Consider the following 17,837-nt stretch of genomic DNA (forward strand, 5'->3'; position numbering starts at 1 on the left):
TTTTACATAAATGTTGCAGATTATAGAAAATGTCTATAGTTGATAGAGCTGGAAGCAGCGTCAGAGATGGTATAACCTAACGGCACTAATGAGAGTCCACCATTGCTGATGATACATCATGGCGCATGCCCTAAATATGCGGTATTGAGATCTGGTCCCTAACCTCCACATAAGGGGACGTGTGCTTCCCTGAAATACTGTGTGAAAAAGTGGAGTGTAAACACAAAGCAGCCAATTAAAGTAGACGTGTAGATGTGTGTGTCAGCCTTTGTTGCCGCTGCTGCTGAGTCACGCTGCTGTCAAAGATTTATGGATATTTCATTTGAAGAATATGAAGTATTACTTCTCTTTTTAACTGTGTAGGCCAACATCCAGTCTATCATGGCCTCTGAAAAGCAAGTCAACATCCTTATGAAGTTACTGGATGAGGCTCTCAAGGAGGTGGATCAGATTGAATTGAAACTGAGCAGTTATGAGGAAATGCTCCAAAGTGTAAAAGAACAGATGGATCAGATCTCCGAAAGCAACCACCTCATTCATCTCAGTAACACTAATAACGTAAAACTCCTGTCTGAGATAGAGTTTCTTGTGGTAAGCATGGTTATAAACTACTAACAACAATTAAAAAAAAACAAACTATTGATCTCTAAAGCCCATTTGCAAGTATTTTCTAGTTTCCTTAGGAGAGCAAGATTTAAAAATACTGAAGTTTCAAACACCCAGTAATAGGATTGCGTAGCATCTTACCTGTAAACTTCCTAAGAGTACACAGACAAATGGTGTGTTTATTTACTTTCCAGAGCCACATGGACCTGGCCAAAGGTCATATAAAGGCACTTCAGGAAGGAGATCTTTCTTCTTCCAGGGGCATTGAGGCCTGCACCAATGCTGCAGATGCCCTGCTGCAGTGCGTGAATGTAGCTCTTCGACCAGGTATGACCATAAAATCTGCCCAAGAACCTGGGACTAAGCTTCTGACTTAGTGTAAAGCTTTTGACAAGAAGTCCATGAGGCAGGTGGTTTAGGGTTAGATTATTAGCTATTGAAACAAGTTTCACTTACTCTCAAACATAATTTATATTGGCACGAAGAACTTGTTCATTTCAGTACCTTCTGATTGACCATCAGTGACTCTGCGTTAACACCAGCATTTTTCTTCAGCGCTGTTCACAGGACCTAGCACAAAGTAGATGTCGTAAGGCTTTGCTAGACCAGCGGTTCCTAAACTTGAGCTTGCATCGGGATCACGGCTAGGGGCCAGCGCAGAAGCAGTAGGTCTGCTCTGAGGCCTTAGAATCCATGTTTCTGACCGTTCCCAGGTGAGGCTGAGGCAAGACCGCAGCGTGAGGATCGCTGAGTTACACTGTTTTTCCCCCTTACCTTTCTTTTATAAACACACGCATAAACCAGCAAAAGGTTGAGTTCTTCAGAACTGAAATACGGCTTCTGTTATAAATGCACTCGTTAGACATCCGGGAGCTCTTTAACCCGTTGAATAAGCTGTCACGATTTCAGGCCATGACGTGCTTCTGGCAGTTCAGCAGCAGCAGCAGCAGCGTTTCAGTGATTTGCGAGAGAATTTTGCCCGGAGACTGGCCAGTCACCTCAACAATGTTTTTGTTCGACAGGTAATTTTATCTTATTATAGTACTGGCATGTTCCTGTAGCTTGAAATGAAATGGTCACAGAAAAAAAATTTTAATGTATTTAATTGGGAGCACAATATGTTCCTTTCTATATTTATTTGATTTTAATATTTTTAGATATGTATGTATTTGCTCATAGATGTTTTGGGGGCCTCAGTGGTCTCCTATGAAGACAGTTCCTTTTAGCCAAAATTCCCTAAGTTTTAAATAATTGTGCTTGCATGTTACATATACCCCATTTAGACAATCTTGTTTCTAAAAATAAGTCCAAACTTGTTACGTTTTTAATGTTTGGCCTGTTTTATTTTTCAGTATTTTCAAGTGAGAACAGGGACTTGATTCCATGTTTTCAGTATTTCATTGGCTCCATATACTTATAAATATGAGAAAAATGACTAACTCAATTGTAAATTCTAGTTGATTTAATCTTATAGAAAACCTTTATCTCTATTTCTATGTGGAAAGGGTGTTATAATTAAGGTTGTGGCAATGATATAAATGTTGCTGTTAAGTATACCTTAGAAGGATTTGACTAGAAGGTGCTTTTTTTAATAAATAATAAATTAGACTTAATATTTCTTGAATAAATTAGGTGTCATAAATTAGATTTTGTGTATTTATGATCTCTTTAATAGGGATTTGGGGCCAAAAAAAAGTTGAGTGAAATTTTGTTCATCAAGAAATGCTGACTGATATTCCAGGTTCTTATTTTGTTTTCACTTTGTAGTATTCTGAAACAATTGTATTTACTCTATTTTATTTCTGATTAGTTTACTCAGGCCCTCCTTCAACTCTATAACAGGTCCTACTTTCTTTCCGTGCCTGTGAGTACATCAACTTTGGCTCCAGCTTCTCCGATTCTTTTTTTTCCCCTGTAAGGTTTACTAAGCTTAATAGCAGCAGAATCTTTATAGTTATAATTTACTGATTTGAGCTACCTGTTAACCATATTTGTGGCAGTTTTTTTAATGTCCCATAACAGAAAGTTTATTTAGATCCAAAGGCATTTAATCTCATTCTGCTTGCTTTTCTTTCTGTCATTCTTTCATTCACTCACTCACTCCTTTATTTGGAAGTCATTTGCCAAGTGATTAAAGATGCATTCCAGACATTTCATTGGAATAGATGAGAGGCTGATTCTTTGCTCTAGTTGCTCACGATCTAGAGAAGGGCGACAAACAGACTGAGGGAGGGTGTATGTTATGGTGGTACCATGGGAGTAAAGGAAGACCAGCTAACTAACCGCGCAAGGGGGAAACAGGGGAAGACTCTCTTAACATTCCACTTGACTTGAAAAGCTTCAGGAAAAAAGTAAACCTAGGAATCACATAGGAAATACTAATGCACATTTTTCTTACACTATTATTTCAATAATATCTATTTTTACACAATTCCCTAGTTTTTTTAAATTATCCTGTTGACAGGCTATGGTCCACATTTGTAAATGGTATGGAAAATACCAGTCAGTAAATGATAATCCTTTCTCCACCCTTAATTGTTTGTTATAACATGCTATTATTTGTGATTTTTGCTTCCTTGCCTTATAAACTAATGGCTTTGTTTAAAATGAATGCATCCCAGTTCTGAAAATCTAATATGCATTGTTACATGTGAGTAATGCATGTTAAAAACCAGAATGTTGCAACAACCTGGAATGTGCTGAAGAAGATGAAAGACAGTGTCCCAAGTGCAGAAAAGAGATTTTCTGTGTGTTAAATTGAATACTTCGTGTCACCTAGCAAAGAGTTGGGAAACAAGGGGATTTCTGTTCCTGGTTGTGGGACACACGGGGAAGATTCGATTACCGCACTGGGTTACATGTCTTTGTTCACCATCAAATTTTGATTGTGTGTCTGATTTGTGTGTTACATTGTATGACAGGACTCACTGTCCTCCATATGTAAGAGTAAGAAATGGCTGCTACCCTCAAGATGCTTGTGAGGATGTGGTAAAGGTAATGTACTTAAAACTCTACAGCAGTGTATAGGGGCTACCTTAGGGACACCACAATGAAGTGAATGTGTCAGTAAAGCAAGTCACACAAAATTTTTGGTTTCCCAGTGCATAAAAAAGCTATGTTTACACAGTATTTTAGCCTATTGTGTGCAATAGCATTATGTCTAACAGAAGAATGTACACATTTATTTTAAAAATACTTCATTGCTAAAAATTGCTAAGCACCCTCTGAGCCTACCATCTGAGTCATCATCTTTTTGCTGGTGGAGGGTCTTTCCTCAATGTTGAAGGTGCTGGAGGACCAAGGCAGTGATTGCTGAAGATTGGGGTAGCTATGGCAATTTTTAAAAATAAGACAAGAGTGAAGTTTGCTGTAATGATCAACTTTTCCTTTCTCAGACAATTTCTCTGTGGCATGCAATGCTGTTTGATAGCATTTTACCCACAGTAGAACTTCTTCCAAAATTGGAGTCAGTCTTCTCAAATCCTGCCACTTGTTTTATCAACTTAGTTTATGTATTAATTATAGTCTAAATCCTTTGTTGTCATTTCAGTAGCCTTCACAGCATCTTCATCAGGAGTAGATTCTCTTTCAAGAGACCAGTTTCTTTGTTCATCCGTAAGAAGCAACTTCTCATCCATTAAATATCTGTTAAATGAGATTATAACAGTTCAGTCACATCTTTAGACTCCACTTCTAATTCTAGTTCTGCTTTCTACCACATCTATAGTTACTTCCTGTACTGAAGTCATACCCCTCAAAGTCATTCATGAGGGTTGGAATCAGCTTCTTCCAAAACTCCTGTTAATGTTGATATTTTGACCTCTTCTCATGAATCATGGTGTTCTTAAAGGCATCTAGAATGGCCAGTCCTTTTCAAAAGGTTTTCAGTCATCATTACTAATTTATTTATCTCTAATAAGAAACTTTAAACAATGTCTTAATTTTTAAAGTATATAAAGAGTAAAATTCTTAGCACGATTGAATTCTAGATATGATAGTTATCTATATTATTGATTGAATTAAGCAATTTAAGTATTTTTTCTCCTTCCTATATATTTTGAAACCAGTTTCTCTTAAAATCTTTCTGTTAACACTAACAATATTTAATATATCCTAATAGTCTGAAGGTAATAATGTTTTTATATCAGTGAATTTTCACATGATGATGATCTGGAAATGCTACTTACAGTAGAAAGTTTTGAATAGTAATATATGTAGAAGAGCTTTGTAAACCGTAAAATTCTCTATAAATGTTGGTTCTTCCATTTTGCAGGAGAGATGAAGGTTTTTAATTGAAGAGTTTTCCTGACATTAAATTAAATAGTACAACTTAACATGCAGTGACCTGAGTAAACAGCTATAGAAGAACATAAACCATGATTTTGAGTCTTGAATTATTGAAAAAATTAATGAGGAAGGATAATGGAAATATATCTAATGTTATTATTAATAAGGGTAAAATATTTGGAAAACATTTATCAGCAATAACAAGTTTGTCAAATACTCCTTCCTTTTAGTTAGTGTAACTTAATTAAGGCACAATTTGGAGACATTAGGAGACTTAAAACTAATCTCTCTCTGTGTACAGTATCTAATATCTGTGAGTCAGTGGAATCTCAGTCATCCTTCTGATGTGGTAAACATTTCTGAAATGTAATGTTTGTAATGACCTTCAGCAGTTTTTGAGTCTGGTTAGAATGGTTTTGTTTGGCATGTTTTTAAAAGAAAACAGAAGTGAGACTCACATGGCTGAGGTTCAGATTCTAGCCTTCCGCCTGTGTGGCCTGTGTGGATCACTTAGCCCTTTGAATTTCAGTTTGTTCCGTTGGGTCAGCTGATCTACTGGATCCATATACTCTAGAACAAAAGTCAGGATGCATCGTCTGCCTCAGGCTGATTGAAAACGTGCTCATTTATATAAGTCATGTCAAGGATTAAAAACAAAATTATATAGTTGCTTCTGTAGAAAATTAATGGAAAAATTAAAATTACATTATTATTAGGGGTTATCCTGGAAAGGGCTTCCCAGGTGGCTCAGTGGTAAAGAATCCGCCTGCAGTGCAGAAGACATAGGTTCAGTCCCTGGGTGGGGAAGATCCCCTGGAGGAGGAAATGGCAACCTACACCAGTACTCTTGCTGGGAACTCCCATGGACAGAGGAGCCCGGCAGGCTACAGACAATCTATTGGGTTGGCCAAGAATAGGATATGATCCAGCAACTGAGCACTGAGCGCTGTCCTGGAAAGCCCAGGAAGCAGTCATCTGCAGTCCTTCCTAGTTCTGACATTCTGTGTCCTGTGCATTTTCACCTGCTGTTTAAATATCGTAGACTCTAATGGAGATATCATAGATGGAGACAATTTGTTTTGAATGACTTCCCCTGTTCGGTGTGTGTTTCTTAGTAACAGTTTATATCATGATATTTATTTGCTTAGTCAATTGTAAAATGTTATGGGAGAGGTAAAGTTGATTAAACTATTCATTCTCAACTACTCTAAAAGATAAAATGAGTCGACTTATCAGAGAGTCATTCTTGTGTGTTTATGACTATTTTATGGTGGTGGTGTTCAGTTTGTATACACAGGATGATTAAAAAAAGACAAGTAAGTACTCAGTTCTTATATTTCTATGTTCTGTTGTTTTTGCTTGGCCATGCTTGATCATTATTAAGGATATTTAGTTACAACAATGTTTCTTTATACTGTCAGTGATAGTTATGTCCTTATTTATTCACTCTAGGGTCATGATCAGAGTTCAACTCTTGCTCAGCGCTCTATTGAACTGACTTTACCTAATCATCATGCATTTCATAGAGACTTACTCCGATATGCCAAGCTGATGGAGTGGCTAGAGAGTACGGATTATCGAAAATATGAGGGACTAACAAAGGTATGGATTTGACGTCAGCTACTCACTGAGTATAGAGCATTATCTTTTAGAATCGAGAGGTCGTGTGTTCAGTTCCGCAAGTGACATTTGAAGCACTGTTGTATGTTCTTAAAAAAGCAGCAAGTAGTTGAATTTCTTAGTGCTCATTAGCTATGGAAAACATTTTTTTTCTTTTTCATTTATTTTTATTCGTTGGAGGCTAATTACTTTACAATATTGTAGTGGTTTTTGCCGTACACTGACATGAATCAGCCATGGATTTACATGTGTTCCCCATCCTGATCCCCCCTCCCGCCTCCCTCTCCATCCCATCCCTCTGGGTCTTCCCAGTGCACCAGCCCTGAGCACCCGTCTCATGCATCCAGCCTGGGCTGGTGATCTCTTTCACCCTTGATAGTATACTTGTTTCAATGCTGTTCTCTCTGAACATCCCACCCTCGCCTTCTCCCACAGAGTCTAAAATTCTGGAGAACATTTATTTTATGTACTTAGATGGAGAATAGCTAAATTTTGAACTTCAATATAGTATTAGGCCATACTGTAGCTTGAAGCATCATTTAGTTTAGTTAGTTAAATAATTATTTCCTGAGTTGCTTTATGTGCAATATAAAAACTAGAGAGTACGAAGTTATATTTTCAATGAGGCATTTGCTTTATAAGAACCTGTAATCTGTTCTTTTAAGCACATGCAGTGTGCCTTTTTATTAAGCAGACATTCCACTGTTCCAGGCACAGAGGAACATGGGTATTTCTGTTCCTGATTGTGGGACACACTAGCTGGAAAAATTGGATTATCATATTATGGTACATTTCTTTGTCACTCACCAGATTTTCACTGTGTGCCTCTTTTGTACTCACTAATCCATATGTAAGAATAAGAAGTGGCTCCCACACATGCTTCTACTTCCAGAGAGCGTCAGGTCTGCCCGGGAAGAGCAACTATCCTTAGCAGCCGGCCAGAGTTAAGTGCTGAACTGGATATGAGTTTAAATGTATAGCATGTTAGAGAAAGGAAATTCATGACCTGTAGCCACAGGAGAAAACTTCATAGAAAACATTGGACTTGACTCTTTTCCCGGGACTTTAAGAAGACCAGCCTGACTGAAGCTGAAATTCCATATTCTAGAAGAGTGAGAAGTTAGGTTGAAAAATCTGAGTCATGAGTCCTAGCAGCATTCTTCAGACATAGGAAGAGACTTGATAGGGGAAACTGAGAACCTAATACAATAATGAACTGAAATGAAATCTTGGACGAAGAGGATGATAGTAGGAATAGAGATTATAAGTCACAAGAGAGAATCCCAAAACAAGGGACAGGATGGTGCCAGACTTGTGAGACGCAGAGATTAAAACAGTGATAAATACCACTTGGGCTTCCCAGGTGGCGCAATGATAAAAAAAAAATCCACCTGTCAATGTAGAAAATGCAGGCTTGATCCCTGGGTTGGAAAGATCCCCTGGAGAAGGAAATGGCAACCGACTGCAGTACCATTGCCTGGAGAATCCCGTGGAGAGAGGAGCCTGGTGGCCACAGTCCGTGGGGTCGCAGAGTGGGACACGACTGAGTGGCTGAGCACACACACACACGGATGGCCACAGCTGGACAAGAAAGAGCCATTCACACGTTCCCTTAGCAAACGCGCTGAGCATCTGCTGTGTGCTGACACTGTTGTATGCACGAAAGAGAACGGCGCTGAAGGAGACAGGCGAACACTTGCCTGTTCAGAGTACATATTCCAGTGGAGAAGGACCAACATAAAAGTCAACTTCATAGTCTGCTGGAAGGTACTGCTGAGAGCTCTAGAGAAAATAAAGCAGGGAATGCTAGGACATCAGAAAGGTTGCGGTTTCAAAAAGGGTGGTCCGAGAAGGCAACATTTGAGCACAAATTTTAAAGATAAGCAGGGGTGCGCAGTGGGAATTTCCGAGGAAAGCTTTCCCAGCACAGCACAAGTGCCCCAAGGCAAGAGCAACCTGGAGCACTGGAGGAGCAACCAGGCCGTGGTGGTGGGAGCACGGCGAGTCAGGTTCAGGATGGGAGGGCGGGCGTGAGAGGTGCGGTGGGGGGCGGGGGGCGGGGCAGGGCAGATCTGGAAGGGACTGGGCACCGGTGTTGGAATTTGGTTTTTACTTGCAGAGAGATGAGGGAGGGGTGTTGATGGGCTTTGAGTAGCAGAATGACATGCTCTCATTTAGTAAACGGCCATTGTAGCAGGAACCCTTGGGCTCAGGACTCTACTGTTGTGTTGTATTCTGATTAGTTTTGAGTCAGCAGAATTCTGATTTGGAGATAGTTTACAGAAGAATATTTGCATGACTGGAATCTTTGCCTTCTGAAGTTTTAAGAGGATTAATACTGTATTTTGAATGATTAAATATCGTTACATCTTAAGAGTTTTGTGCCAACAAGTGCTTTGTCCCCTAGTGAATATTCAAATGAGTAAAATAATCAATAATCTTTTTGCCTGATTGTGTTCTCAGTGAGTATTATTGCCGTATCTTTATATATATGTAGCGTCATGAATGTAATTTAAAGTGAAGAAGCAAGCCAGTAGCCAGTCTAGTGCTGAAGTATGGAATCATTCTCTGCTCATGGTATATTTTCAATTGACAGTATTGATGTGCTTTTTTAAATGAAATTATCTTATTTCCAAAGAATCTTGCTTTATCTTGTGTTTGAACTTGTGACAGACCATGCAGTTTTATGCCTGATAATCTAATTTGGTTGCTCAAGTGTTTTCAAAAATAGGAATCTTATTAATATGACCAAGAAAGGAATGAAAGGAAATGGAAGGAAAGGAATGAAAAAAGGAACCTGACAAATCAGTGTTTCTTTGGTAAGAAATAATAATTAAATCCAGATGCTATTTGTACTTGATCCTTTCCATGTAGTGTGTGCTAGTGGTAAAGAACCCGCCTGCCAATGCAGGAGACAGGAGATTCAGCTTCAGTGTCTGGCTCAGGAAGGTCCCCTGGAGAAGGAAATGGCAACCCACTCCAGTATTCTTGCCTGGAGAATTCCATGGACAGAGGAGCCTGGTGAGCTCTAGTCCATAGGGCTGCAAAGAGTTGAACCTGATTGAAGTGACGTAGCACTCACCTTTGTACTTGGTTATTTGTACCCAGCTCACACTTTTTGGCAGGACCAGGAAAAGCTTGTCTTCATTTCTTTAGGGAAAAGAATAACTAGGCCCTGCCCCAACTCTACTTACGGCTGAATCTAAGCAAACCCCTGATTTGGGGGTGTATGTAATTTAGAGCCTAAGGAAAATAGAGGTGCGTTGGGCATGTAATAAGCTCGGCTGCCCAGAATCCCTTCTGCCTAGCTGGGGCAGTAGAGCATGTAGAGCAGTTGAGCAGGGAGATGGTTTATCCTTGTTTAGGTAGGAACAATCTTTCCTCTCCCAATAGCCCCTTGAGGCCGACAGTCTTTAAGACTGCTCACACATTGTCTCAGCCTCAGTCCTATATTTGTAAATATAGAAAATAAAACATGGTGTTATCTGTAAGACTCTAAAGTGAGCACAAGAAAAAGTTGGAAATACTGCCTGAGATAACAGTATTTAAGCTCAAGATAGTTGGATTTTAAGTTAGGTGCTGTATACAGGATGCTAAGAGAAATACTCCCAGTGAGAAGCTTCTCTCTGAATTCAGTAAGTGAATGAGCTGGGAGTCACGCCTGTCTGTGGGCTTCCCCACCTGTGGGTTCTGTTGAGCACCTGGGGGAAGGTGTTCAGTCATTTCAATTGTATTGAAAAAGAAGGTGATTTTCAGTAGTCTGCTCAAATCACTGTTTTAGAAATAGCGACTGTTTAAATTGCTTGGGTAGTAGTGTGCACTTAGTTTGGGTATTGGAATGCAGTCTGTTATATTGAGTGAGTTGAGTAGAAATCTAATGAAGATTTTATGAATTATAAATTGGTCAGCCATTTACATTGATTTCCAGTGGTCAGTGTTTTTGTGATAATTTAAAATTCAACGAATGAGATGCTGAAAAGTGAAATAGCTGAACGAAATAGGAATAATTTTAGTGTCTGTTTAGCTTTAGATTTGCTTTTAAAGCTACACACAAAGATCACAGGAAAAAATTTCCTATTTAACTTTCCTTACGGAGAATCTGTGGGAAATGTATGTGGCATGCAAATTGGAAAAAAGAAGGCTCTATATTATGTTCATCCAAAAATTTTTTATAAGGACGTATCTATCAATAAAATATCTAAATATATATAAATATATCTAATATATTTTTATATACTTATAAAATAACTTAAACAAATCAATAATGAACTATGAGTCAGTATACAAATAATTTAAGTGATATACCTTTGACAGTTACATCTGATGTTTAAAGCAAAGTAAACTGTTCTAAAACTGGATGTGTTTGAAATTGAAGTGTAGATTTCATGATAAATTTAAAAGAATAACTAGGCATAGGAGTTTTTCTGCTGCGGATTTATTTAAATTTAGTGAAACTCTACATAAGGCATTTAACATAGGATTTGGAAAAATACATGGCCTCCCACTGTTGACTCTTTCGTCAGGGTATAAAATATTTTTGTATGATAATAAGCATAGATGATGAGGGAATGAGTTTGCATGTTAAATAATAGATGTTTTCATTTGAACTAGAATAAATTTTGTTTTTTAAAAAGAAATCATTTGATTATGAAAACTGTAAGATGTGGTAATTAAATTCTTATGAGAGTAACCTATTTGGGGCTAATTTACTACCCCATGCTGGCAAGGTATGGTAAAACTCAGTGTCCTGCTTCAGTGTCATTGATCCTGTCTGTTGGTATAATAATTTTTGAAACAGCATGGTATTATGGAAGAAGAGTTAAAAGATTCCCTTATTCTTTAGCACTGTAATTTTACCCTTAGGAAATTATTCCAATAAAGCAGTTCATTAGAGATGAAAAGCTTGTTGTAACATTGTCTATCACAGGAAAACATCAAAACCAATTATGTAGTCTGTGTTAGGAGGTTGGTTTACTAAACTGAACATCAGCAGAGCATAATACTGTGCAGTCATTAGCATATGACCTGGAAAAGCGTGATTGTGCTGCCCCAAACACCCAGTATCGTATGAATGCAGCTATGTTTAAAATACATGAAAGGTAATGTGTAAATTACCATCGGATCATTGAAAAAGCAAGAGAGTTCCAGAAAAACATCTACTGCTGCTTTACTGACTACGCCAAAGCCTTTGACTGTGTGGATTACCAAACTGTGAAAAATTCTTCAAAAGATAGGAGTAGCAGACCACGTTATTTGCCTCTCAAGAAATCCGTATGCAGGTCAGGAAGCAACGGTTAGAACTGAACATGGAACAACAGACTGGTTCCAAATCAGGAAAGGAGTATATCAAGGTTGTATACTGTCACCCTGCTTATTTAACTTATATGCAGAGTACATCGTTTGAAATGCTGGGCTTCGTGAAGCACAAACTGGCATCAGGATTGCCAGGAGAAATATCAAAATCCTCAGATAAGCAGATGACACCAGACTTATGGCAGAAAGTGAAGAACTAAAGAGCCTCTTGATGAAAGTGAAAGAGGAGAGTGAAAAAGTTGGCTTAAAACTCAACATTCAGAAAACTAAGATCATGGCATCTGGTCCCATCACTTCATGGCAAATAAATGGGGAGACAATGGAAGCAGTGAGAGACTTTATTTTGGGGGGCTCCAAAATCACTGCAGGTGGTGATTACAGCCATGAAATTAAAAGAGGCTTGCTCCTTGGGAGAAAAGCTATGACCAACCTAGACAGCATATTAAAAAACTGAGACATTACTTTGCCAACAAAGGTCCATTTAGTCAAGTCTATGACTTTTCCAGTAGTTATGTATGGGTGTGAGAGTTGGACTGTAAAGAAAGCTGAGCACCGAAGAATTGATGCCTTTGAACTGTGGTGTTGGAGAGGATTCTTGAGAGTCCCTCGTACAGCAAGGAGATACAACCAGTCAATCCTAAAGGAAATCAGTCCTGAATATTCATTGAAACAACTGATATTGAAGCTGAAACTCCAATACTTTGGCCACCTGATGCGTAGAAGTGACTCATTTGAAAAGACCCTGATGCTGGGAAAGATTGAAGACTGGAGGAGAAGGGGACAACAGAAGATGAGACGGCTGGATGGCATCACCGACTCAATGGACATGAGTTTGAGCAGGCTTCGGGAGTTGGTGATGGACAGGGAGGCCTGGCATGCTGCAGTCCATGGGGTTGCAAAGAGCCGTACTTGACTGAGCAACTGAACTGAACTGAAAGTATAAAAGTGAAAATGTGAGTGTGATTATTCAACTTCATATTTTTACAAACTGTTAATATTATGATGCCAGTTCAGTTTTTTTAAAAGATGGAAAATAGCCTTCTTGTGTCCTATGAAATGCATCAAATATTTTAAGACCACAAAATTGAAAACAAGCACAAAGGATATGGGGGGATTGAGAAATGGAAATTGTTATACTTGTTTTATTAATGAGTATGTGTTGTTTTCACTTTTAAGAATTGCATGGATTATTTATCATGACTCTGTGAGAGAGAAATTAAAGATGTCTTTGAAGTTGCAAAGATCAAGATGACTGGCACAACTAAAGAAAGCAAGAAGCTTGGTAAGCTTAGGCACCTCAGTCCCCTTGTTTTCTCTTCTACTAAAAATTATTTATCTGTGACACATAATTTTAAGACTTTTTAGGCAAGGTGGAAGGAGATACAATAGAATTAGTAAAAGAATAAATCTAATGCATTGGTTTGATTTATAGGTTTTTCATGGAACAAGTATGTCTCTAAAGCCTTATTTTTACTAATTAAAATTCTGCAGTATGTGAACTTGACAGCAATTGTATATACATGCCGTGTCTAATAAAAGTACAGCGCAGACGCGGAACCCGTAAATACGGAGGACCAACCATGGGACTTGAGCATCCATGGATTTTGGTGTCCACCACTGGTGCTGGAACCAACCCTGCACAGACACCAGGGACAGCTGTGTATAGTCACAGCAGCAGCAGTTGGCCAGAGAATGAAGTGCAGTCTGGAGAGAAAGTACTAGATTAAGAGACAGATGTTGGAAGTTCAGTTTCTGATTTCCTAAAAGACCTTTTGTACCAGTTGGAGGCAAGTCTGTGATCTCTTAAGTCATTGCACTCCACAGGGAAGTGAAGTGATGCCTGGCTTCTTACTTGTCACTGGCTATTTTGAATCAAAAAGAAAGTTGCTAAGTGTTTTCTCCCCTGTGAAGGGGCTGTAAAAATGTCACCAAAATTTCTCCTGTAATTATACTTTATTTTTCCAAAGAGTTATTTTTGAAACAAGAGGGGTTTTTGTTGCTTCTAAATATGTTAAATAAACAAAAAACTTGATTTAAAAGGATAACCAGTGAAAGTATCAAGTTGCAAGGAAATGATTTGCCGAGGCCACGTTCTGCTCTTGCATGTACCCATCTCTGGGCTTTTTGGATGGAGTTCTGTGCCTGTCGGAGTCAGAACCTGGCCTTAAATGGCTACAGTGTGTCCTCTGTGTCTGCATAGCTCCCCTTTAGAACCATGAGTGTAGCATTTGCTTGTTGAAAGGAGCCTGTGCCCTGATTGAAATTGATAGCTCGTCTTTCCATTCTTTTCTTTAGGACAAAGAAGACTATCTTTAGTAGTGGGTAATTATTTTGTGATTCACTGGTTTGTGGTTTGTTTTTGTTTTTAATACAACACTAATATATTGGTGATACTAGTTCCGATTTTTTTAATGGTTTGAATCTGTGTATTGCACTTTGGTAAAGATACTGATAAAAATATTGGGACAATAGGCTTTTGGAAACAGAAATGCTAACTCATCCTAAAGGTTACTTGTTCTTAAACGGTGTGTTTATATCCTTGTTAATGTTTCACCATGGATATGTTAAATTGAAGAAGGAATTCATAGGGCCTGGACTCCATCTCAGGCCTGTCCGTGCTGATCGTGCTCGGCTGCCTCTCCAGTGGACTCTGAACTCTCTGCTTAGTGCCTGTGGGAACGACAATGGAAGGATAAGACCCCCTCCAGACAGGGGAATCTTGAAGATCACATCCAGGTTGCTCATTGCCTAAGAGGAAGCATACCGTAATCACCCCTGTCTCCGGACAGGTCATAAACTTTTCCTGTATCTATCAGGATGTAATCACAGGCTTATCGATTATTAACTGGTTGGAATGTAACTCCGGGCTTATTGACTATTGACTGTTTGAACACACAACACTTGAATGATGGGGTTATTGTAGTTGTATTTACCCTACCTTTGTTTATGTAAGTCTCAACGGAATTGAGGTGGTGGGTTTGGACACGTACACATGGGGTAGGTGGTGGGGTTTGGACACGTACACATGGGGTAGGTGGTGGATTTGGACACGTACACATGGGGTATAAAAGATTTTCACAAATGCTGGACGGGGTCCTTGGCTAAGAGGAGACTCTGCCTTGGGCCCGCCGGTGTAATAAACTGCACTCCACTATCTGCATTGTCCTTCTGAGTGAGTCTGTTTCCCGGAAAGCGTGGCTATAACAAAATCAGTTTTTCTTTTTAGTAAACAACATATTAATACAGTTACATGTTTAATGTTTTCATTTAGTATATTTGTCATCACTTGCTACTGCAGTAAAAGGGAAATCTTTCTAAAACTACCTCCTTGGGAGGTTATTAATGCCCCTGTCATAATATTAATTTATCAAGCTTAAGATTCTCCTTGAGATAAATGACATAATTGGAATATAATTTAAATCAAATACAATACTATCTTAATGGTATCATTGCATTAACCTAAAACCTTAATTTTTTTTCTTATTTTTTGAAGTTCTTAAATTATCTTGTTAAAAAATTTTTAATTAACCTAAGACAAGTTTAGAAGATACTTTTAAAACAGGGTTAAAATTACATCTCTCGTATGTATCCATTAAGTAGTAAGAAATAGGAGAGTAACCAAAAAATTATAGTTTCTATTACTTTGATGTTATCAGTTACAAGAAAGGAAAAACTAAATAATAAACAGAATTCAGAGGATAAAAACTATTTTGTTCATCTTTGAAAATGTAGCTTGTTGGTCAACATTTAAAAATAAATTTCAAGTTAAATACAAATGACTTCAGAAGTTCTAAATAGATAGAATGTAAACTTTTTAAAGATACCTTTTCAAGGATTCGAATTATGTTTAAATCAGTTCTTAATAGTAATTACAGTTAAAAGAGAAACCTAAAATTTGGGGAAGGTAAATTTTCAATGGCTCAAAATTAAGGAATTATGAATAAAATTTTAAATTTGTTTTGTTTTTTCCTTGCTCTGAAAATGCTGCATCCGAGATACTAATAAAAATAGAAAGTCAGCGGCGGGCGGTTAAAAAAAAAAAGAGAATAGAAAGTCAGATTGAATGTATTTTACAAAAGGAAATTGTGTATAGTCATAGAGATTCAGGGGAATTCTCTCTTTTTGAACCATTCTTTACTCAAGTCTTTAACATCTACTTAGTTTAGATAATTTAAAACAACGTTAAAATGCCAGTAAAGCACTTTTTCTTTGTGGTAAGGTTTTTATAAAACCTTTGCCTTTCTAAGGTCAGAAGGTTACCCTGATACTCTCAGAGGTGTGGGATTGTCCTCCCGAGATTGATACTTTGGTGTTTTGTTTTTCTTCTGTATTCCTCAGATGTACTGAATGAAAAGACAGGCAAAGGATATCTAGTAATAATTTTTTAAATTGCCCATTTTTTTTCTTTTTACTACTAAGATAAGACACACAAGTATTAGTTGAGTCCATTTACATAATAACTTCCTTATCTTTAGTAATCCAAAACTTAAAAAATGATATGCCAAGCACATTTTTTCCAGTGTTTGTCCACTGAAATTAAGAAATCTTGTTGACTCCAAAGGGAGTCTTGAACACAAGACTACATTCAGTCCTGAGTGGATGATTCATTCAGTAAATGTTTATTAATTACCTATTACATGATAATCGCTGCTCGATACTGAGAATGCAGCAATGAGCAAAGACCCTACCCTCTTGGTGCTTGTACTCTAGCAGAAATTGTTTAAGGATATTTAAAATTTACCAGAATATTGTTACTTCTTGCTGATAAATAATATAGACTTTTTTATGAGCCCAAATAGGGCACTAGTAGTATTTATTAACTACTTTAAAAAAGAAAACTATATGCAGAATCAGGCTTTGCTCTGAAACTGGTGAACTTAGTAGAGTGACACCTTAAGATCGCCAGAAGATACTGTTCAGATTGACAAGCTAGTGGCTCCAGTGCATCCCCCGCTCCTGGTTGCTGTGTGTCCAGCCTTATCATTTCATATTCCTTTAAACTTCAGGCAGACAAGGCTAGGAAGATTGACATGTTTTTGGTGTGGCAAATTAGTAGTTTATACTCGAGCTTTTGCCTAGCAATAGCAACTATCACTATCCCTGTTTGGCAGGAGTTGACACCTTGTTTTCCGTTTCTTAAATATTTCTAGAGTTATAGTCATTAATTTTCTGTTTTATTCTATAATTTCTTTCTTTGCCATTCAAGTTAGATTCTCATTTGGGTTTAGAATGTTTCACAAAACGATCTCTACAATTGATCGAACAAATACTAAAGAGAGGTTTTAGATAAAGGAAATGCCAAATGACCCTGAAAGAACTCCAATTCCCACATTAGACCTGTCTCTCAGCTTTACCCTTCTACCTACCCATCTCCCAATAATTAGTGTTTTGATACATGTGTTTTATTCTCAGTGTTCACAGAGCCAGCTAAGTTACTAAACAGTTTAGCTTATTATTTCTAAAATGGTTTTAAAACTCTACTCATAATTTTTTTTATCAGAGGGAGTATAAAATTATTTAGTACAGTGGAGATTCCTTCCAAGAGCTTTCAGTGAATACAGGATTGTTAATGCATTTAATGTATAAATGTGCAAGTTCTTTCTATTAAATTTTCACTGTATTAAATTATTTACTTGAACTCTGTTTTCTTCAGAAATCAGAACTTGGAAGTGTAGTCTTTAAATTTAAGTACATCAGCTTAGGAGACTTAAAAGTGTGGGGGAGGTTTACAAATGTAGATATTTTTACCTGAATATTTGCATCAAATAGTACATTAAAAGACTAGTAAAGGTTTTTCTGTCATGTAATTTCTCAAGCAGTAGCTGACCAACTAAACATATGTTGCCTCTCTCGTTGCTTGGTGCTCCTGGTTCTTTGCATGTGTCTTTTCAACTAGAGCTTTAACTTCCTCTTGTGCGCGGTTTGTGCAGATTGCAGCTTGCTAACTTGTCTTTGTCTGTGACGCTTGCAGCCTAACCCGTCGCAGCCACACTGCCTGGAAAGGCAGTGCT

General features: G+C 37.9%; 1 protein-coding gene across 1 annotated transcript in view; it reads left to right on the forward strand.

The window, feature by feature from the left end:
• LOC136152772 (exocyst complex component 1-like) overlaps positions 1-17,837 on the forward strand; it is a 48,968-nt gene that overhangs the window by 5,577 nt on the left and 25,554 nt on the right. The window contains 6 exon segments of the mRNA XM_065914143.1: positions 364-591; positions 801-933; positions 1,516-1,628; positions 6,346-6,495; positions 13,003-13,108; positions 14,122-14,148. Coding sequence (XP_065770215.1) covers positions 364-591; positions 801-933; positions 1,516-1,628; positions 6,346-6,495; positions 13,003-13,108; positions 14,122-14,148 — 757 coding nt within the window.

The sequence above is a fragment of the Muntiacus reevesi genome, chromosome 22 (genome assembly GCF_963930625.1).
Source record: "Muntiacus reevesi chromosome 22, mMunRee1.1, whole genome shotgun sequence".
Classification (NCBI taxonomy): Eukaryota; Metazoa; Chordata; class Mammalia; order Artiodactyla; family Cervidae; genus Muntiacus; species Muntiacus reevesi.